The sequence below is a fragment of the Drosophila arizonae genome, chromosome 5 (genome assembly GCF_054131065.1).
Source record: "Drosophila arizonae isolate 15081-1271.41 chromosome 5, UAZ_ARI_1.0, whole genome shotgun sequence".
In the NCBI taxonomy this organism is placed as follows: Eukaryota; Metazoa; Arthropoda; class Insecta; order Diptera; family Drosophilidae; genus Drosophila; species Drosophila arizonae.
In genome coordinates, this window is record NC_142925.1 from 2,673,392 (window position 1) to 2,697,609 (window position 24,218).

The window sequence follows — 24,218 nt, forward strand, 5'->3', positions numbered from 1 at the left end:
AATATGTGGTCTGTTTTTAAGTGTATTTAAAACTACTTTGACCAGGTAATTAAAGCAAGATTTTAAGAATGTTTGAATTCAATTTGAAGGGGACTTTAAAGCGATGTTTTGTGCTTATGTATTTCTAGTTGATTAGAGTGTGTGTGTGTGTGGAGGGTAGAAAGTAGAGAGAGGAAACATATGTTTGAATATGGGATTGAATTTATAGATATTTAGAGCAGGTTTTTAAAGTTTTATGCCATGGGAAAAAAGCTTTAAAAATGTTAATGTGTATATTTAAATTTTTCATATATGTATAAATACAAATTATGTACATATATTTAATTGATATAAATTAGGCTTCAAACAAAAAATGTCAAGAAAATTTGCGAAAATTTGGAAAAGAAAAACACTATCATCTGAAAAATTTGTTTTTAATCCCATACTAACCCAAAACAAATGTGTCTTAATAAATTTAAAATAACCAAATGTTTAGTTAATTTATTAAAAATCTTTCTCATATTTAACAACAACAAAAATCAAAAGATCTATAAGAGATCGTTACATTTTTCTACATACCCTATAGAAATTAATATAAATTTTTGCCTTCATGTTTTTATAATTTTGAAATGAATTATAGCGCGTCGTATTCAGTTTAACAAAACATGAATTTATTGCGCTGATGCGTTGATGATTTTTCAAGAGAAAAGGAGATAGAGAGGGGCAGAAAGAGAAGAGGGGAAGTGAGGGAGAGATTCGCGCACACCCACAACATTTGCCCCATAGAGTTAACGGTGCATAGGGCATAAATTTTGGACCCCTCCGAAAAAAAATGGGAAAAAAAGACAGTGCGACGACTTTGTCGAGTCGGCGTTGTCATATTTGACATCAGCTCTATAAATCAACAAAGAATGTCGTTGTCGTTGGAGCGAGGAAGAGAGAGCGGACATGGCGAGAGAGTGGTGGAGAGTGAGAGAGGGAGGGAGGGTAGGGAGCGAGGTCTTGCTTTCGATTTGATTGATAATGGCAGGCAGGCAGGCAGAAGGCAGCCTGCATTGCCGGCGGAATGAAACGAAATGAAACATTACGGCGGAATGGATTGTGGATTGTGGAGGCTATTGTATGACATGACATGGCGGCAAAGAGCAAGTATGTGTGTATGTTTGTATGTATGTGTGTGTGTGTGTGTGTGTGTGCGTGTGTGTTTGTTTGCAAGCCAAGCGAAGCGGTTGCGCAAGGGGAAGCAGACAGCATGCAGCATGCAGCATGCAGCATGGAGCATGTAGCGCATGCAGCATGCAGCAGCATTCGACTGCGCGACTGCGTATTTTGAAATATGGAGCGGTAATAAATGTCACAAGAATCATTTGAGAGGAAATACGAGTGACGAGCGTGACTTGCATTCGATTTATGTTGCAAGCCATGTAGCTGCATGCCTCAAATGATGGCACTGCTGCGACTGCCACTGACATTAGGCCCAGCCGCAGCCAGAGCCACAGCTACAGCCACCGCCACTACAGCCACTGTCAGTGCCACTGCGACTGCTTCCTCTGCTGACTGCATGAATGATAAAGTTTTTGATTTACGCATTGACTCTGAGCAGGTGTTGCTAGAAGAAAAACTTTTGACTTGACTTTGCCTAGCGACCTGCAGCAGCGAACTGCAGTGGCAGAAGTAGCGCCGATTGCTTTAATTGCCATGCCACAACAAATTGTAGGCGTAGACCCATATATGTGTGTGTGTGTGTGTGTGTTTGAAATTTGGCATAATTATAACCTGTTTTCATTTTGTTCATGCTGCTGCCGCTGTTGTTTTAATCTCGCGTGTTGCTTGCAGCGCGTGAAATCGCGTTACAGCAGCAGCAGCAGTTGCAGCAGCAACAGCAACAGGTTCCTAGCTTTGCAGCCACCCAAGCGCAGAGTGTCAACCTCTAAAAGCCGCAGACAGCCGCCAAGGCGCTGGGCTTTGATAGTCTGGCAACTGTTGCAACTTGCAATTGCGGTGCAGCAGCGGTGTCTAGCGTGAGCGAAGCGGCGAACGAACGTTCTTGAGAAACGTTGAACGCGGAATGGGAATGCAGGCAAGCAGCAGAACCACACGCAGGTCCATGCAGCCAGGCGAAGCTAGGAGAGAGGTGAGCCGAAGAGAGCTGAGGAGCTGAGCTCAAGAGAGGGAAGTTAGCTGAAGCTACAGCTGAGGTAGAGGCAGAGGTAGAGGCGGCGGGTAGGAGAGCTGAAGCAAGAGGTGACGAGGTGAAGAGTTGTAGGCGACGGCAGTGGATGAGCGGAGCAGCAGTAGAAGAGCACACACAAAGTGAGCGAAAGGTGTGGAGGGGGAGGGACGAGGTGTTGGCTTTGTGGGGGCGCTGTTGGAGCGACTAGCACTGGCACTGTGGTGTCTTTCGCAGCGGTCGCGGTCTGCTTATTGCCGTCACCAAGCATTGACTGGCTAGGCCAGGCTAGCCTTCGCACAGTGGTGCAAAAAACAAACAGCGAAAAGAAAAAAAAAAAAAAATGAAAAAAACAATGCATGCATATAAATATTTCATTTGCGTGTTTGGCAATCATTTTCTAGTCAATGTCTTGGCATGCAGTTGGAGGTTCTCTTATTTTTGCTTTTATCTGATGCAGACCCTAAGCCCGACTCTGACAGACTGACTGGCTGAGTGAGTGAGTGAATGAATGCTTCCCAAGAGCAGCAGCAGTAGCAGCAGTAGAAGCAGTAGCAGCATGATCTGCAGTTGCATTCACATTAGAATCAACGGAATTGGCACTTTTGGTTGCATTTAAGGTCTGCAGCTTACCTATAATAATCGTTTTTGCAATAAATGTTGCCATCACGTGAATAACATGAGGATTCCCGTTCCAGAGGCTGGCGACATGCATAACACTGCAAGCAGCTGGCATGCCAGCGTTTTTCCACAGCGGAGAGGTAGAAACGATCCTGTAAAATTAAGCATAAAAATCATTTATATAAATATATATAGCGTAATATAATATTCTAAATATTTTAATAGATTTTCTTTGAAAAATTCTTAACACAATAAAAATAGTTCCTATGCATTTAATATTTCATTCTTTTCTTTCTTGGCTTTAACACCTGTCTTGTTTTTAGCACATGCTTAATAATAATTAATATAATTATATGTTAATTTAAAAATATACACGTTCTTTGTTTGAGCTATAAAAGTGCTTAAAAATAAACAATAAAAACAAAATAGATATATATTGAGTAAACGCAGTGCAATGAAAATATGATTTTGGGTAATGACATTCAACTTTCGATTGAATATATATTTTTATATGTATATAAACCATTATATTTATATATTTATTAAAGAATGGAATATACTCTTTATCGGGTTTGTGCAATGCCCTTCTAGTTGTTTGTTCGTATGACTGCAAATTGAAAATAGAGGACTGGAAATATTTTAGCATAGCTCATAGCTTTATACTATACTTTGCATACTAATATGTGCTTATTTCTACTTACAACATTTTATCCTAATGTCTTTTATTCATAGAAATTCAGTACTCCCTCTATCAAACACTCAAACAATCAGTTTCCCAATTGGATTTTCTAACAGCTCCTTTGCCGTCGGCATATGTAATTATATCCTGAATGTATCCTCACGACAAGCAAAACACACGTATCTCTATCACACACACACACCCTCTCTTTCCCTCTCTCTCTCTCTTTCTCTTTCTCTCTCGCGTTGTCTGCTTCACTTACCTGTATTTGTCGGCCGCAGCCGGCGCAATCGTCTGGATTGCGGGTTATTTTGCTATCGTTGGTGGATTCGGGACTGCTGGGTGGACCGAAGGGTTCCGTTTTAAATGATATGCCCGATGTGGTCTCATCGCTGACCTCCGTGCAATCCGTGCGACTGCGGCTAATTGAGAACTTGGCCGTTGAGTCCTCAAACGTGGCGCGATCGGCGGTCTCATAGCTATAGAAAGGGATAGATAGATAGATGAATAGTGTCATCTCAGTTGCGGCTTAAGTGGTTTCTCTCACCTTCTATATGACTCGCTGCCGTATGCATTGCCAAATGGCTTTGTACTCTGATCACAAATATCTGGGCACGATGATGTCGAGCATGTGCGAAACAATGAATGATGATGATGATGATGGTGATTGTTGTTATTATTGTTGTTGTTGTTATTATTATTATTTGCACCTGCAGCACTGCCGCACTGATTGCTCCCTTGATGTGCTACAGGTGGTGTTAAACTTTTCTCCCTTGCGCCGGGCCCAAGAAATCTTGCGCTCTGCTGCTGTAGAGTTAATAGAACGAAAAGAAAGAAGCAGAATAAGCATCTATTTGTTCAGATATGGTAAGATATATCATTGTATAATATTTAAAAATTTTGAAAAAAAATTTTATTTATTTAATATTTCACATTTTTTATGGGAAAAAGAGAAAGATTTCAACTGGAATTTGAGATATATAATATATTTTTATATCTTAAATATTATATCTTATATATTATATGACCTAAATTATATTTTCTGGTTTTTATTTAATTATTAGCATTTTATTAATTAAAAACTTTGTATTTGATGTTAAAAAAAAAAATAATAATAATAATAATACTCTGAATAACTTGAGATCAATTTAAAAATTGATGTGCCATAAAATGTACAATTTTCTGTGAAACAAAAATTTAGTGTATGACATGCATATCGGCATATAATATATAGTATAATATACAGTATTTGTTGTTCAAATTGGCATATTTCTTCGTATATGTGTTTTCATCTTTAGTATATTCTCATTTAAAGTAAAAAGTGCTCATCGCTTGATTTCCGTTTCACTCAGCTCGAAAATTTTTCACAAATTTCTTCACGAATGCATCTCAAAAGGATATGTGCCACAAAATGATGCATGAAATTTTCAATGGCGGCGGCAAAAGTTAATTTCAATTAGGCAAAATTTTTTGCTGCTGTTGCCGCTGACTTTTCCAAGAAAACGTTGCGCGACATTTGAAAGGCGAACTGGGGCAGGGGTTGAAGTTGGCTGCAGTGGGGTAGCGGCAATCGCGGCGACTGGGGGGCGGTAACAACGACAGATGCCTGAAAACTTAGCCTAAGCCCCCCGACCAGCCCCTCTTCCAACCATGCCTCCTATTCATTGAGCAGCACGTAGTTCTGCATATATTTATCTGCGGCCACAAAATATTATTTTCGAGTACCAAACGAAGCGCAGACATCTTGTCGCACATTGCAGACAAATTATACATATATGTATATATATATATAGTGAGTTGATCTGGCGAGTCGCTACGTATCATCGATGCTCCAGTTTACTTATTTTTTGATTAATTAGTTGAAAATAGTTTTCAACTGTTTGGCTCTGTGTTTACTTAGAAGGATGACAAGTTTTTTTTTTTTTTCGACTAAAACCAAAAACTTCATTTTTATTTTGTTTTTGGCAGAGGAGGAGTATATTGGTTTGTGTGTGCAGCTAGCTTTAATTTTGTCTGACTGTGTGATATGCGGTATATATAGATAGATTTTACAAAGCTTTGAGCCTCTTTTAATATTATCTAAGAGAGTATGGCTAGATCTTAGATATTTCTATGATAATACCAACGTAAATCAAACAAATATAGAAATTGAGTCAATATTGAACTGATCTATAGATGAAACTATAAATCATACGCTAAAGTTCAACAAGTGCATTTCAGTTAGACCTTACCGACAGATAGAGATACAGACTAAATTACTATTGATTCATGCAAAAATAATCAACATATATAAATAGGGGCTTGTCAAACTGGAAACAGCAATTGAGCCGTGCCGAAATGTTGCTGGATTTATTTTATTATGTTCCGAAATTTTGAGCTTTTACCTCAAAAACTGTTAAAGGTACTGTTTTAGTCGATTTGCCCCACCCCAAACGAACTATACTATCAACGCGAGTATAAATTCCAAATTTGGTTTTTGAAAGACTAGAAAATGCATTTCCCGACTGGTCAAGCCCCTAGTGGGTGGCTCGGAGAACTCTATAAGTTCCACATTTCAGTCTCTAATTTTATTAACAACGAAATGTTTTTCGGATAAACAGACAGCCAGATTGACACTGTTCAAAATCAATCTACTCATTTTACTTTCGTGCATGAGTATAAAAATCAAGAATTGATATAGCACTCACATATTTTTATGTAACATGAACGAGTGTTAAACAGTCATTGACACCCATTTGCAACATTTTTACATGTTTCAGTTTGCTGTTTTACTACAAATTTTATTTGTTTATTATTTTCTTCTTTTTTTTCAATTTGATTTTTTTTTTTTTTAATTTTTTTCCAACTCTGTTTGGTCAGACATCGGTTTTTACCTTTGGGGGTAAACGCAAAACGCAACATTTTGCAGTCTGCCATTTTTAGTTGGCAATATTTCAACATTTTGTTTCGATTTTTTTTGGTCAACTACATACATAATACCCCAACTAAAATGGCCTAACCACATTTCTTATAGGCAACGGCAGCTTCTTATATATATTTTTTTTGTGCAACTTGATGGCTTGATTTGTTGCCTGAAGCGTGTCTCAAAATGGGAAGATATGCCAAAAAGAAAAAAATAGTTACTACAATTCGGGTAGATAAAAGACGTAAGGCAGAAACTTCTTTTGTACATATTTGTTGTGATAACTCTAAATACTTGAGCTCTTTTATTAGAAATAGAAATATCAACGTAGCTGAATTTTTATATATATTTTACATTTTTCAAATTTTATGTTTAGGATCATCAAGTGTGATATTTTAAATTCTTTGTAATAATAAACAAGTAAAATAGCAAGTAAGTGGATTGTATATGGCAATAATCGAATAACAATTACCCTTAATTGCGAGTTGAATTGTTTTATTAGTACTGACTCAAATAATTAAATAATTTACCTTATACTTTTTTATACAAATTATATATAACGGAAATAAATTTTGATCTGTGCCAAAGAAAATGCAAACTAGTTATTTAAGATTCTGATTTTCTTATAGATTCTGATTTACAGTAGATAAGGACTTTTTGAATATATATGCCACACATATTAATATATATTCCACACAGTTTTATTTGTGCCTAGATTCAAATTGCAAAAAAAAGATATCAAAATCATGTAAAACATTGCAGTGGATCACAGCCGACGGTCTTTAAAAAATCGTTTTTAATAAATATTGACTGATAGCGCAAAGGTTTTATAATATTTAATATTAAAGCGGTCGGTAGAAAAGGTTAACTGTAATTTGTAGCAAACCCAATAGAAATATCTATGCATATATATATATATAGCATATATATATATATAATCTTTCGAGCCTTTAGACGGAAGTTTTATAAAACCAATGTACTCTTTTCTCACTTCATGAAAGTGTATAAATACAAAAACTGTCAAACATATTTAGGCGTAGCGTTCTTTACCTGCTTTTATTTATTCCTATAAAGCAAGTCACGCTGTAAATTCTGCGCTTAAACCGATTACGAATTATAAAACGCATATCATGTAAGCCTTTTTACTCGCCTGTCTTCTTCTCTATGTTGTTTCTTTATTGATAGTTCATTATGCATGACCAGATAGCGTACACATATATAATATACGTTACTGAATAGGCGTTTTTCTAGTTATGTTAAAGCCAAGTATAAATATAAATAATATATCGATTCATAGTTGAATTAAGAAGAATTTTGTTGTAATAATATTGTGAATATAGAAATAATATCTACAACAAATATAATTTCGTTAATCAAAAGTTTTCTGACTGAAAAAGCTAGAGTAGAGTCTACATTATTTATAGATAAATAAGTACCATCAAATTTAATTACTTTAAGCATTCAAAAGAAATCAGAAAATGTTATTCCATTCTATCGCTCTACTCATCGTATACTTAATATTTGCCTGAGCAACAATTTTGGTCTCTAATCACGAAGCCAAGTATCTATAGAAAACATATCTACAATCTACATAGCATAAACTGTAAGTAAGCTCTTTCCAACTGATTGTTGGCAACTGATTTTGTTATCGATCCATGACAACAACACGGAGTGAGAGAGGAAGAGGCAGAGGCAGAGATAGAGAGAGAGAGAGCATACTTAAAGTCAATTCATGATCTGTTGCGTTGTCACTGAAAATCAAATGCACAAGGGGGTTTTCTTATCGCTAAATGCGCTTCGATTGCTCGAAGTCTCGCTGCTGTCTCCGTTTTAGTCGCTGCGGCAGTCTCTGCGGATCGATAGGAGTCGTAGCTTTTGGTCTGGCATTGATAACATTTGTAACCCGAGCTCGAGATAAATCACAAATTAATCAGCGACCATCAGTGTTGCCAGGTTTTGAGACATAAAAATAGCAAAATCGTCTCTAAAAAATAGCTGAAAATAGCTAAACAAATTTTAAAATAGCTTACAAAATAGCTGAAACCTTTTATTTTTAAATGTTATTTAATAATGTTACAATTTGGTCCACATCCAAATCATCATCAGAATTATATTTTTGATTAACTGGAATCATGTTTAAATGGAATCATGGAAAATGTTTAAATTTTTTGCCCAAAGGCGCCAACCGCAGTTTTATGTTTTTTTGTCGCGGCATGCATTTTAATATCGTGCAGTTTGGCAAAAACACTGCATTTGCAGTATATACAATACGCCCGCCTGTTGTCTGACTCATCCTCCTTAATCCAATTCTTAAATTCGGTGATTGTTTTCCAGGAATCACGAAATTTCTGCTTATATTTTTTATCCATCACATACAATTAATGCCAAGAAGCGCGCCAAGAAGAATTAGCGTTGGTGTAAATTCACAACTGATAGTATAAGTACGATAAAGTCGTGGTGGTAGTATCGCGCAGATCATTACGTACAATTTGGGACTTAATCGAAAAATGTTTTTTTTTTTTTTTTGGCTTTAAATACTAAAATCAAATTCAAAATATTCGTTTGTAAAATAGCTAAATTTATAGCTAATAGCATTTTCAAAATTTTCATAGCTTTTAGGGTTCAAAAATAGCTAAAAATGCTATTAAATAGCTAATCTGGCAACACTGGCGACCATAGACCTGAATGCGGCTGATGTTGACGCTGACTCAAACCAATTTTGATTTGGTTGAGCGTGTGGAAATCCGAAACAAAAACGTTTTAGAAATTTGTCGAGAATGCTTTAAGGTCAGTCTATCGTTAAAAGGAGAGTCGTTTTAAAATATCGATCTTGGGGAATATTCAAGGAGCAGAGTTGGAGATATGGATTCAGCTGTGCTTTTCAATGATCATTGGAAATTTTTCTAGCTAAAAAGTGTCACTAAACTAATGAGTTTAATGGACTTTTTTAGCAGTCTACCGATCTATCGATACTTATCGATTTATTTGATTTTCTATAGCTTATAAGATAGGTGTAATATGTATTTAGTGTGGATATATTATCTTTGCTTGCTGTCTCATGTTTATTACAAAACATACATTTTGAAATAGATAACTTATTTCTGCATGATATTAATCCATTTATCGATCTATTGCAGATTTCCACGCCTACATTCACAAATATGCTTGCTGGAGGCAGACCATGGTAAGTGGTGGAAAAGTTATATTTATTTTATTCATTTAAATAATCTAATATATCATCGATTTTCCGTTTTCTCGATTGAAATTATATATTGCAAAATTATATCAAAATTTAATTAGTGCAGTTAGCAATATTGCTCTAGCTGCCATTGATCTCTTGAGTCGATGTACATATTTTACAATCGATCAGAAAGACATATCAATAAATTGTGACTTATCGATAACATATGAACAAACAGTAAGTCGGCTAAATAACCTGTAATCTTCTGCTCTATTATTGGATATTGCGTTATCGATTTTTGTTTAACCTGTCGATAACTTACCCAATGCATCACAGGGCGCTCCTCGGTGCAGACGCCCATGTGCGTCTTTTGGAATGACACGAGGTCTATTTCCAACGATGATGATGCCTGTCTGGTGTATGCTTGTTGTTATTGTTGCTGTTGCTGTTGTTGTTGGTTGTTGTTGTTGGAATTTGCAGGTTGTTGCTATGTGTTGTTGTATCCTGATTATTGTTGTTGTTATTGGTGGTGCAGCGACTGATCGCAAGGCAAATGCAAGAAGGCTAATTTGGTCCTATTTAATCCAGTAATTTTGTATAGATATTTGCAGAATTTGTGCGCATTGCTTCGATTTGTTTCTTTTCTTTTTTGTGCAAAATTTATGAATGATATGAAAACATCAAATTTATAGATTGAACATTTTTACGTCAGCAAGGAAAAATTTTCTATATAAATTATTTGTTATATATTTTTATTTCACTTCGTATATAATATATTTTTATAATATATATAATTGGCTTTATTTTATTATGAATTCGTATTCATTTTCAGCTTGAAGGTAATTTAAGGAACATTTGGGTTTTAGGTGACGCACACACAGACACACACACACACTCGCGCAGAGACGCACACACACTTGCTGCGGCAGGTAATGTTGACTTTTTTCTTGACGTTTTATAGGCCGACACGGACTACGGTTTAACGAGACTCCCGAATATATGTATGTATGTATATATGTATGTATTTAGACGACACCGGTGCCCGAAATTAATTTATGACATTAATTTACGAGACAGCGCGTGGAATGGCACTCACTGTAAATTGAGTGGTAAGGAAAAGGTCTTTCAGTCTCTATGTGTGTTCCCTACAACGGCAGCAGCAGCAGCAGCAGCAGCAGCGTCAGCAGCAAACAGAGATGCGTGCTACTGATAAGGCATTAGGAGTTGAGCGGATGCGCCTTGTGCTGATGATAACTAAATGAAGAAGACTTTGACTTTGGACGGCAGCAGCGACAGCAGCAGCAGCAGCTGCTATTGATATTCGGTGTGCCGCGAATTACGATCGAAGCCAAAAGAAAGAAATTCACACAAAAAAACCGACGGCGAAATGTTGTAAGTGTAATCAAGGCGAGTTTAAAGGTTACGCCCGCGGCAAACACAGAAACGAGGCGAATACAATACAATTCAATTTATTTTCTTTCTTTTTATTAGAAAGTGTTGTTGTCGTTGTTGTTGCTGTTGTTATCGTTGCTGTTGTATATGTATATAAAAAACAAACGAAAATGCCGAGCGACGTTCAACGTATCAGCGGCGACTGTTGTTGTTGCCACGCGTTAGCAAACTGCGGCGACAGAACTCGCGTATGTTATATTGGGCAAGAAAGGTCGACTCCGACACCGACTCCGACTCCGATTCCGACGTTCGTTTGTTCGTGCTGCGTCGCTCGCTGCGATTCGATTTTTTGTGCAGAGAAAAACATCCGCGCAGACAACCAGTCAGCGTAGCGGCGTATTACTGTGTGTTTGTGCCTGCAGCGAATTCACAAGCTCTAGCTCTGAGATGCCGCTCGTTCGCAGCCAGCGCCAGCGCCAGCAGCAGTGGCAGAGGCAGCAGCGAGTCAAAACACAAACAAAATACACAAGCAAGCAAGAAAAAAAAAAACAAAAAACCAACCACCTATAGCGGCCTCTCGCTTGCGCTTGTCTGGCTGTGTGCAATACGTTTTTGCTCTCTCTCTCACTCGCTCTCACTCGCTCTCTCTCTGTTGCCCGTCGCTCTCTCGCTGGATTTACGCAGCAAATGGCGGCGCTCTCAGCTGATTTGTGTTTGTATGACTTTCTCGCTCGCACGCATGCGGCAAGTGGCGTTTTGAGGGCGTGGTGTTTTTGTCGTCAGTTGCAGAGTCAGTCAGCAGTATTGACTCGGCAGCCCCTTGTTGGAGAGAGTTGGAAGAGGCGTTACGGCGGGGGGGTTGCCGAGGAGAAGGGGGGACACGATGGCTGGCTGCCAAACATGAATAATGCAACAGCAGAAGAAGCAGCAACAGCAACAGCAACAGCGACAACGGCTGTGGCAGCGGTGGCAGCAGCCGCCGTCGCCGCCGATTGTGGCATCACTTGGAGACCCCATGACAGGAATTTTGCGCTCGCTCGCAAAAGATGTTCGCTGCTGGCTGCCTTTTGCTACACAAGTAAGAAGACGTTGCTTGTCGTTGCTGTGTTGTTGTTGTTGTTGTTCTTATTGGGTGCTGTATTTTATGTGTGTGTGTGTGTGCGTTTGCCTTGGGACCTCTATGGCTATGCCCTCCTTCGTTCGTTGCTGCTCGCTGTAAAAGGCAAAAGAAAATAATAATAAAAAATAAGGTTTGAAGAAAATCGAGCAGGTCTTATTTATTTAGATTTTTTTCTTTGGGCATTTTATGATATACATATATATTTTTTTCTTCTTCATTTTTATTATAACTTCGTTTTTTTTGTGGTTTTTTTTTTGCGCTGCTTCAAAGCTTTTTGTTGTTGTTGTTGCGTTCGCTGTCGATTTCTTTTCTGCTACCTCTTCTTTAGCATTGTTATTGTTGTTGTTGTCGTTGAATTGCTTTGATGGCTTATAGAATAATTTTGGGTGGGGGCTTGGATGCTGGGCGCTGCTGCTTTTTTGGCCGTAAGTATCGGATTCGCATTGTCAGCTTTTCTTACACACTTTACTTTTTCTTAAAAAAATATATTCACACACACACATTTATATATACATACATATACAATTGTACATAAGTATGTATGTGTGTTTGATGTATTTCGGTCTTAAGTGAAATCTTTTTAGTATTTGTCCAAGTACTTTTGTTAAATGTTTTACATAAGCTTGAACGTTCTTGTTATTTGGAAGGGCAGATACTTAATGCAGGTAACGCACAATTAATAAGTTTCTCAGGAAAAACTTTGCAGAGTATTTTTAACTCAGGTTATAAATGTTGAGAAATGACATAAATGTCGGTTGTTTGGGATAGGAAAAAAATCTTAGAAGATAGAGGGACCTAAGGGATTTACGGGAAATCGATATAATTATTATATTACCAAGTAAAAAATAAAATTAAAAAATAAATAATAATAATAATAATAATACTAAGAAATCAATAATAACAAAATCAAAAATATTTTAAAATTATATAAAATATTAAAAATAAAAAATTAAGTTAAATTAAAAAATTAGCTTTAAATATTTTAGCTTTATAAATTATAACTATTTACTATAACATTAAATTGAATTACAAAAAATGTATATCTCATGTTTTGTGAATTTTGTTTGCAATCTAAAAAATAAATACCTATATCTATAGATGTAAAGCTTTATAGAAATCCACACAAGGTAAATATGAAAAACAAACTTTTATTTGTTACAAGAAGAAATAAGACATAAGACTGAAAGAAAGAAGTAAAGATTGAAAGATAAAATACAAAAACTTAACATAACTAATTAAAGGAATTGAGTGCGTTTTCAATTTTAATTAAGAGCGCACGGAAAAGCTCAATGAGCTGCAAAGAAGTTTTACCTTTTACTGCAAAATTTTCTTATATTCATACATATATATTATATGTATGTATATGTGTCTATATATCTATATATATTTGTCTAGCTATTCATATTTCCATGTGAAATTTATACATTTTTCTTTTCCGCTTTTCTGAACTCGAACGCAGCGTATCAATTAAAAGAATTGATAGATGCTTCTCAAGTTGACAATGTGATTTTATATGCTGACTTGAGCGGCTGCTGCTGCTGTTGCTGCTAGGATGTGACTACACAGCCTCCTGCTGCTACTGCCTCCTCCTATTCCACTTCCTCCTCTTCCACTGCTGCTGCTGTCGTTTGTTTTGTTGTTGCTGTCGTTGTCGATGGCTGTCATTGAGTTTCGCATTTCAGAATAAAAATTCAAAAAGTTCAGAGGGGGGGCCACAGAGAACGAGGCATACACCTGCTCTCGCTCGCCCCATCGCCCTCTCTTTCTCTCTCGCACTCATTCCGTCTCTGTGTGTGTGTGTGTGTGTGGCATGTTTGTACATCAACGCGCATATAACAAATAAACAAACAAACAACGACTTTTTGGGCTTGCTGTGTGTGCTCGCTTGCAATTGTGAATAACAGCAGCAACAAAAGCAGAAACAACAACAACTTGCAACAACAATGTGCTGCAATCTTTTGCCTCTCTGTTATTTTTTTTTTTTTTTTATTTCTCTCTTGTGCCTTTCTTTCAACGCAGTTTGCACTCGCACTCGTATTTGCTTTTAGCTGTTGTTTTATTTTATTTTTATTTTATTTTTTTAACATTTTATTTTTTATTTATTTTTATTTATTTTGCTTGCTCTGTAGTACATTTTCTTGCTGGCTGCTGCTCTTGTTGGTCGCAAGTGTTGAATGTCTGCGGAAAGTTACAAAGGTGGTGTCGTCGTCGGCTCCCCTATTCCCCACTCCCAACTAGCCCCAAACCCTTTTTGCCCAGCTACACACACACACACATATGTATGTATATATACAAAGCCTTGCTGCCCCTACCTTCGTCTCTGCCCCTCTCTCCTTGCCTTTGCCCTCGGTTTCAGCCATGGCTGAGCTGCTGTTGCTGTTGCTGTTGCTGTATGCTTGGGCCAAGCTTCGGGGCATGCTCTTCAACATTTTCTGTGCCGTTTTGCAGTACATGAAGTTTGCATTTTTGTTATACCCTAGACACACAGTTTGCGTAGAGGGTGTATGCGGCTTAGCTGAAAGGGGCTAACAATTAATTTAGCTGAAATTAAATTTTGCTTAAGAGGATTAGCGTTAGTGAAGATAAAGATAGACACTTTGACTATATTGAAGCTATAGACTTGAAGTTTTAGAAGACAGTTCGAACAAATTCGACATCATCCTTTTTTCGTATACTTAACCTTTGCATCACAAAAAGATGATGAACAGGTCTTATATCTTATACATACATATATCCTTTATCTAATTATTTCTTCTAGTGAAAATTAAAAATATTTAAATCTGAATTTACATTTTATAATATTTGGTTAGCTTAGCGTTATCTCTCTGATGAAATATTTAATTCTGAATATGTTTCTTATAGGATGCCGAAACACAATTCGAACAGCTATAATACTTTTGCAAAAATATATTCCAAAATATATAATTAGTTAAACACTATATTTTATTATGGATATTTTATAAAAGACTAGAAAAACACGTTGCCGAGAAGAAAAATGTATTTTAATATTCCCCTCAGCTCGTTCCTTGTAAAGCTTCTTGAGTTAAAATCGTACCTTATTCCTCCTTACGTTAGCCACATTCTGCACAAGTTCTATACAGGGTATCTCTTAGTCCGCCACTGGCCAACATTTCGCCATTTTTATTTGTTGTGTCGTTTTCTTGCTGAGGCTTCTGTTATTCATAGGCAGCTTCCTGGCACGTTTTGTATTGGGTGTGGCAGGCGCGCCCACACACTCACTCACACACACACACACATAGACTTTACATACATGCATAGCAATACGATTGCCCGCCGAAAAAGCCGAGACTTGAGTTTTACTTGTCTTTTGCCATTTGCAAAACTTTTTGTGTGTTGTTGTTGTTTTTTTTTTTTTTTTTGCTCAGGAGCAACTGCCACGTTGAGGCTTTTTGACTTACACACTTACATTCATATATATGATGTATGTATGCATATATAGTTGTATATTCAAAATATATTCTAAAAGGATTCGAAATGAGGGCTTTTTGGTTTTTGCGTGCAAAGTTTTTGTTGCCGTGTTGCTGTCGTGCTTTATTTTCCACTACGTTGTTGTTGTTGATGTTTTTTTCTTTTTCGAGTGCAACGCCAAAGCGCAGCAGCACTTGTGCAACAAGCACACACACACACACACACACGGGCGCGTGTTGAGAAGTGGAAACGTAATATCGGATTTTCGTATTTACGTAACTGTGGTTCCTGCACACACACACACGGACGCACACATACGCATAGCCAAAGAGTCGCCTTTTGCTTTTGCAGCAGTTTTTGTTGCTCTATGGCTTTCTATGTACTTTTGAAACACACCAAAAAGCTTGCTTTTGTAGGGCATGCACACACTCATACACACACACACACACGCGCACACAGACATGTACACTTATACACACACTTCTAGGATACTTGGCCTGGGCTCGTGATCCTGCCACGTCCTGCCGCGTCCTGCTGCTCTACCGCACACCGCACTCGAAGTGAAAACGTAAACTTTGACAACCCTGCCGCAACCCTATAGCTACCAGGGGGGACGGTGTTCGGTACTAGGCGGGGCGTGGCAGCAGCTTCAATTCCTTTACAGCAGCCAGCCGCCCAAGTTTCAAAGAGCGAAATGGTTTTTATGTTTCTTTATGTGGGCGCTGGGCAAAAAAAAAGAAAGAAAGAAAAGGATTTTCTAACAGCCGCCATGTTGACTAACCGTTGCTAGCCCCAATCCCCCCAACCTCAAATGGCAACCCCAAGCTCAGCCGCCCCGCCCGTTCGTCATAACCATCAAAGTTAAATAGACAGAAAATTGTGTACAATTTTCGTGAGCTTGGATTTTTCAATTCGTTGCCTAGCATCATTGACTGCTGCAAGAATTTTTGAAAAGGGGACGCATTCGCACACAGAGCGAGCGAGCAAGAGAGAGAGAGAGAGAGAAAGAGAGTGAGAGAGACAGAGGCAAAGGAAGGGAGAGCGAGTCCATGCCACAGGGTTTTATTTTCAACTGCATCTCTCTTACTCCCGCTTCCTTTCTGGGATCCTTCAAAAAGCCATACACAAAGGACAAGAGGTACATCGGGGCGGGGCAGGGTAAGGCAGGACTATTGGATGTGGCATGTGCGCATTTCAAATCTAAGATGGAGATTCCTATGCGGTGGGGGAAATTTAATTCTGCTTTTCTTTTTTCATTTGCTGCGGCGACTGAGTTTTATATTGTTTTATTCAACATTTTCTCACCAGTGAATGCTTCTTTTAGGTTGTTCTTTAATGTTATTAAAATTGCGACTCCAAAGTGTTAAGAGAAAGTTGTTCTTTTCCAGCTGAGGCATTAAAAGATTTTGCAAAGCTTGATTAAAAATGATTTGGTTAAAGAACATGATTAATATATTATGCTATATGTGGTAGCATAAAGAATATGATAATAAGGAAAAAATAGCATCTACATTAACAAAGACTTTGTGGACCTCAAAGGCAAACATAACAATCGATTTTTTGCATCGATTGCCTTCAGCTTGTAAATCGAGAAATGCCCCATCGATTGCTCATCATGTTGTTGCCACTTGATGCCACCAGATTGATTTCTTTGGGGTCAAATGAAGAATTTGCTCTACAGCAATTAGCCGTGGACTTTGGATTGACCTCAGAGCGAAAATTGACTGAAACACAGACTTCATATGAAATTGAGTCAAAAGTTGGCTAATAAGTGGAGGTCATACAATAAAAATTACAACTCATACTTTAAAAAATAAAATAAAAATAAAATAAACAAAAGCTAAACATTATAAAAATATAAGAAATATATGAAAATAAAATAAAATATAAGGAAAGATATTAATTACTCAGAGAAATGTTGAAAATATTAGCTGGTTGACCGAAAAAAAATATTTAAGCTAAAAATATGGAAAATTATTTTTTATTATTATTATTATTATTATTTTTTTTTTTTTTAATTTGGACGACCTGCTAATAAATATTCAAGATCAGTGTTAACAGTATTGTAGCTATTTTATATTGCCGAAAAATATACTCAAGAATCCCTAATATAAGTGTAAGCATATTTATAATTTGTATATATTACATACAATTATGTAGAATTGTTTTCTACTTAATTCCAATATTCTGTACTTGTGTAACTTTTAATTAAATTCTCGAACACATTCATAATCCTTTCCCATACAGCTTAAGAGTTGCTATAATCTAGTTCCGATACCTTCTCATGCCCAAACCGCGATTCACAATTGTGGCAAAACACATTTAAGATTCTCAAGCGAATTCCGCGAATCGCAGCGATTGCCTCTAAGCCTTTCCGCTACAGCTCAACTTCAATAGCATGTTTTCTTTTATGTGACATATTTATCTTGATTTTTAATTCCGCTCTGATAGTATCAAAACAATCAACTCAAACACTTGACTTGCCTCTCTCTCACACTCGACTCTTACAGCACGCGCTAATTAATATGATCAAATGCGATTGGCTTATTGAGTGCGGGGCCAAAAAGTTAAAATCCCAACAATTCTTTGAGCTGCTCTCGTGAGCACCCTCTCTCTCTCTATCACTATATCTCCCTCTCTCCTATAGATTACAACTAGTGATAGCTGTGATACGTTTACTTATGAACGTGGAATGTAAATGCTTTTCACTGCGCGACATATGTTGAACAAACCAAAATGCACACACACACACACACACACACGCGCACGGCAAACGGACTGTTCAACTGCACCACCCATTGCCCACCGCAAAGCTCATTGTATTGGCATTGTAGTTGGATATCAGACACACGCATCCGCATTCAGATTCGCATTCGCATCCGCAGACATTGGACAGCGGACAGCGGACATCGCACAGCGGACGTAGCTTAACGAGGCCGACACGTGCACGCCTTTAATTTGTTTACAAATCACTTCAGATGCGTTACACGCACGAGTACACGAAGTAACCCAAAAAAGGGGGTGAGTGAGACACAGCGAGAGGGAGTGAAAGAGAGAGGGAGCGTGAGAGAGAGAGAGGCAAATAGAGAGGCGGCAGCGCTTGGTAGTCGGTTGTCGGTAGTTCGCACGCATGCCACGCCCGCTTTTGTGCGGGGCATTGTCTATTAAAGAAGTTCAAGCCAAAATGACCGGCACACGTTCACTACACGTACACACACACACGCACACACATACACACACACATTGGCATTGTCATTGACACTGCATTAATGAGTGCGACTCTTTAGTGGGCTCTGCGGCAGCCGCTTGTGACTCTGCAATTGCAATCGTGTTGTAGTCTGTGTGTATGTATGTGTGTGTGTGTTTGTGTGTTATCGCATAGCTTTTGTTGCTCAATGAGCTGCTTACAAGGGCTTAAAAAAACAACAGCAACAACAACAGCGCACAGTCGTTGCCAGGAGCTTATTTACCAGGTCCTTTGCGTGCTCTTTGTTCGGCTGTTTTGTCATGCAAATTTTTAGTTATTGATAGAGCTGATCTTTAACTTGGAAATATATGAATATATTATATATTGTGTGCTGTGAATGCGTAACTGATTTTAATGAATTGTGAAGGTACATGTAGATATAGATATATATTTGATATATCAATCCTTGCTGGGTTGTCAAGGATTGAAGATCTTGTAATGAGATACGAAAATTTTACCCCAGTATAAGAGCCTTACTAAATTTAGACAAAGCAAATATATATAAGCATGTATGTATGTACATATTTATCAATGTATGTTTGCATGTATTTACATATGCATGAATGTATAGCTGAACATTTTGAAAGCTGTTTGACTTATAGATTGACTGATGGAAATTGAAATTGTTCAAAACTGACTCTTTGTAGTTTTCTGAGCATATATCTGCACAGATCAATTTGAATGACAGCTTTGACTAATCCATTGACAGACAAATCAAAAACACAGCAAAAGGTATCAAAGACATGATCAACAATAAATTATTGATTATTTTATATAGAATATTTATTGAGTCCAGAGAGTAGATTAATGCGATTCATAGTTTCAACAGTTTCACTTGCAAGGCAAAAGCTGCTCATATCGAACCCAAGCGAATTTTATTTTGAATTTTAATCCGAATTTATGTAATTTTGAGGCTGAGTTCGTCTTTCTGTACGTATAATCCAGAGAGGTGATCACTGAAGAGAGCTATATATACCATAAATCCATCTTTTGGAAGATATCGAAATAGCAAAACACGACCATAAAAATGTATTACGTTTATATGAATAAATTCACCATAATATTATTCTAAAAAGTAGAATCCTTGTTTAGTTTTTCTCAAAGTAAGCTTCTTCCTATTCGAGCTCATACAGCAACAACAACAACGATTCTAAATATTTCATCATCCATCAACTATTCCACTTCCCCCACATACTTACACGCCTCGGTAATTTCCCCAACCCCCAAAAGCCATATTTGCTATAAAATCAATCAAAGCTCGAGCGAGCTTTATGAACAAGCTGTCGATGTTGTTGCTGTTGCTGCAGCTGTCGAGATGCCAAATTAGAATCAAACATTTGTCAGGAGTCAGATGTATATACATATATATATATATGTACATACACTTATATATCTAGTCAGTGAAATGCCGTTATCTTTGACCAAATATGGTTGCCAATTTCAGGAGTTGCCATAAAAAATGGTGGACACATTGCTGGCCATTACAATAAAAAATGTCTTGGCTCCTAGACGACGCAGAGTCATCTTGTGATTGTGCTTGAGCTTGTGCTTGGGCTTCCTCTTGCCTTGGTTTATGGTTACACAGAGCGCGAGGCTTTTTAAATAATTTGATCCCCTGGGTCCTAATTTGTGAGTGTGCACCGTACTGGTACAGTGAAACACGATGTCCAATGACGATTGGCAATGCTTCTGTTACTTCTGTTGCAGATTGACTCTTTGTCCTTATGGCACGAGATCCGTGTACACACAGCTAGAGCAGCAACAGAAACAGCAACAGCAACAGCAACAACAACAACAATACGAACAACAACAACCTGAACAACGACAACTTTTATGTGTCCCCAAGGCATGTGCCGAGTGCCTGACTGCCATAATTCCTGCTGGCGTTTGTCATAAAAAATGATTACATGCCGCACACGTAACTCTCGCCTTTGCAGTCAAAGGTAATTCCAGCAGGGCAACAACTGTGGCATTAGCACAGATTGCTTTGGATTAGTCAAAATGTTCTCAGTTTTTTGGTTTTTTATTTGGTTAGTTGGCATTAAACGGTTTAACACAGCTTAACAAAAATTGAGAGCGAGCAATTGATATTGCATATGGATAGAGAGTAATGTTGATGATGATTTAGAATATTGATGAATGTCATTCATATATCTTGGATAGTTTTGATTATATGTGCCTAATATAAGTTTATAAATCAGAAATTTATTTTGGATAAAGATTTATAAAGAATTTAATATGAAAATGTGAATAAATATTTGAATGGGTTAAGCTATATCGGTTAGTTATATATATTTTAATAGATAAGTATAAGATAAGTATCTTAGCATAAGTTTGATAATCAGAATGAAATCTGTAGTGTATAGGTAGGGAGAACTTCAATTTTAGATATATACAAAGAATTCATAGACATACATATGTTGCTTGGGAAATATTAATAAAAAAGATTTATAACAAGATTTTCACCTATAAAAAATTTTGGAATTTGTCTGACTTGTGTAACACATGTAAAAAACATACGTATGAGCTATGAAATTTAGCTAAGATCTGCATGCACTAACTAGTCTGGTTTGCGAAATGTGCTATATGCCATTATTTATTAGAGAGTTGCCAGAGGTAAGCCCTTTAGCCACTCACCTGCTTAGCCTGTCAAGCATAACACAAACAACTTCTCTACATATATCAAGTACTTCGAGAGAAAGTCTCCATGAATATAACAAGAGCTATGTTGACTAGTGTTATTTATGTGCCTCGGCCATACGCATATGTTCAAGTATTTGATTTGATTAGCGACATCAACGGGTTTTTATTTTTATTTTTGATCTTAATGAAGTGGTCAGAGCTGGTCGTGATTTCGAGCAGTGTCAAATTGAGTTATGACGGCGATAATGCGCGCTTAAGCGTGCCGCATTTGATGTGGGGGTGGTTCGGGGCGAACAACCCTAATTGAAATTATGCGGCATGTCAGTGCAGCGATTGCTCGTTTAGGCGAGCGACCGAGCGAGTGAGCGAGCGCCCAAGCCTATTGCCAAGGGAGCGCTAAAGGATTTCATCAGCGAAAACCTTTTGCGGCGGAACTGATTAGCAGACAATATGTCAGAAAGCTTTGCAAGGGCCCGCGTTCTGTCCTCAAGGGACAGCCACTGGGGTGGCGGAGAGGGCACGAAGGCTCGAAGGCTGGAGGGCTGGAGGGCTGGCAGGCTGAAAGGGACCTGTGCACAAAAGTCATGACAAATAAACGGATACATGTGTCGGCAATAGTTTTGCTCATTGCCGCGATAATAATCGACATGAACAACAATGCCCTTTTGTCCTGCATACCAGCCTATATCAGCCTATACCGGTCGACTGTCAGTGTGTGTGTGCAGGACATGAAAATTACAGGATCGTTTATGGTACGTGGCAACCGGGACAGCAGCGCCCGTTGTATGCGACCTAAAAACAACCCTAAGGCGATTATCTCAAGTGCGCGACCCTCTGCATCTAAAGTATGCAATGAGGACACCCCAGCACTACTGTGTGTGTGTGTGTCGGGTTTGAGTATGTGTGTGTATTTGTGTATATGTTTTTTTGTGTATTTTAAGATGCTTATCGATTACACAGCGCGCGATGAAATCATTACTTCGAATTAAATAAACGTCATACGCGTTTTGATGTCTCAATTGCGCCAAAAAAAGGAGGAAAACATGTAAACAAGTAAAACTGCTCTCTAGTGAGGAGTGCTGGACTTGGATATACTCTGAACAGATTGAAGGACAGCTATATGAGCATTTAGTATATACTAAATAGCTCTTGTTCATGTTTCATTCGTTGTTTATGAAATCATCGAATTTTGAATAAATGACATGCAAGCTAGAAGGGTCTTTATAATTAAAAGCGTTTGCTAGACTTCATATGCTTTATCTTAGTTAATCAAAAAAAAAAAAAAAAATAAATAAATAAAAAAATAATAATAATAATAATAATAATTTTAATATGTTTATGGCTTAGCAGAAATTATATATAAAATGGTATGGCTCTAACTCTCATAGTGTTTGAGTTATGTAAAATATAAACACGGATTTTTATGAATATATAGAAAAGAAAGAAAATATGAAATAAATGATAAGCGTGTGACATTTAAATAATATATATCTGTATATATATCTGTATATGTGATATATTATAGGAATTGTAAAATTCAAAATTAATACAAAATTCAATATTGATACAAAAATATTAAAATAAAACCGAAGCAAATGATAAATTATTAGCAAAATGATAAATTAGCTTTGCATGCAATTCGAAAGATTCTACATATTCGAATTCCAGTCTATAAGTCCTAAAATGTTCGACTTTGACAAACTTTGCATTAAAATTATCGCCGTAAGGACGAAGTCAATCAATGCAACTACTCAAACCAAGCTACTTCCTTTCCGCCTATACCACAAAAGTGTTCGCATAACCAATATACCCTATTTAATCATTTTGCAATGCAAGAGAAAGGGGTAGTGCAGTTGAAGTTAGGGGTTGTCCACACAAATCAGTATATCTGCTGTTAATGGTCTGAAACTCTTGAGCATGTTTGTTTTATTTATTTTTTTTTTTCACTTAATATTTAAGGTTTGTTTACGGTAAACAAGCGCTAATTGTAATTAGCCAGGCTTTAATGAGTGTGCCACAAGCTGCGGCACTCTTTGCTGACTTTTTGTGGTTCCGAAATACGGAACTACAGCCATTCGGAAATACGGAAATATGAAAAATATGAAATACTTTCTAGCCCTAGCCCCAAACGGCTGGGCTGGGAGCCAACACAGCTGACCGACCAAAAGCCAACTCTCGCTGTCTGTCAAAACCACATAAAATGATTTTTATTTATTTTGTTGTGCGTGTGTGTGTGTGTGTGTGTGTGTGCATTTGATGATCTTTACATTGTTTGTCGCATTTGTATTTTTTGTACAACTTTGTTGTGATTACAGCTGATAAAGCAAAGGCAACAGAAAAAGTCTATCACAATAAACAACGCGCGAAAGAAAGTGTGAATAAAGTCGCGCACAATGATTAACAACAATGGATACTAAATAACAATGATATATATGTATGTGTATACATAGCTTGTCTAGACATACATACATGTGTCTATATACATATGTATGTCTTCATAAAGTATACTAAGCATAATAATCATAAAAGCGAAGAAATCGTAATAATAATTGTGACCACGTCATGAGCACGTTGCCGCACAGCTTGGGTGCAAAACTTGTTCAATGATAGACTCATAGATACCTGGTATATTTCAGTTATCTATCTCAATCTATAAATATGTAAACATATTTTCAGCGATATTAGAAATAGCAATATAGTTGATCAAATCAAGTTCTTGATTTTATTTGATTTTGCTTAAAATTTACTTTAGTTTTTCATAGGCTTCAAATCAAGTCTGTTTGATAAAATTCAAGTCAACTTCAACTATATCTATTTATAAATATCTCTCTATAAACTAAGACCAATCTCTCTCT

General features: G+C 37.2%; 1 protein-coding gene across 2 annotated transcripts in view; it reads right to left on the reverse strand.

The window, feature by feature from the left end:
* Positions 1 to 11,353, reverse strand: part of ap (apterous) — a 27,315-nt gene extending 15,962 nt beyond the window's left edge. Inside the window, exons 1-4 of one of the 2 annotated variants that reach the window (XM_018011446.2) lie at positions 9,855 to 11,353; positions 3,997 to 4,253; positions 3,712 to 3,928; positions 2,783 to 2,922 (exon numbers count right to left, since the gene is read on the reverse strand). In XM_018011446.2, coding sequence (XP_017866935.1) covers positions 2,783 to 2,922; positions 3,712 to 3,928; positions 3,997 to 4,253; positions 9,855 to 9,893 — 653 coding nt within the window. In that variant the 5' untranslated portion in view covers positions 9,894 to 11,353. Of the gene's footprint in view, positions 1 to 2,782; positions 2,923 to 3,711; positions 3,929 to 3,996; positions 4,257 to 9,854 lie in introns of both variants that reach the window. The other variant, XM_018011445.2, reaches the window with a different exon arrangement.
* Between the last annotated feature and the right edge of the window lie 12,865 nt (positions 11,354 to 24,218).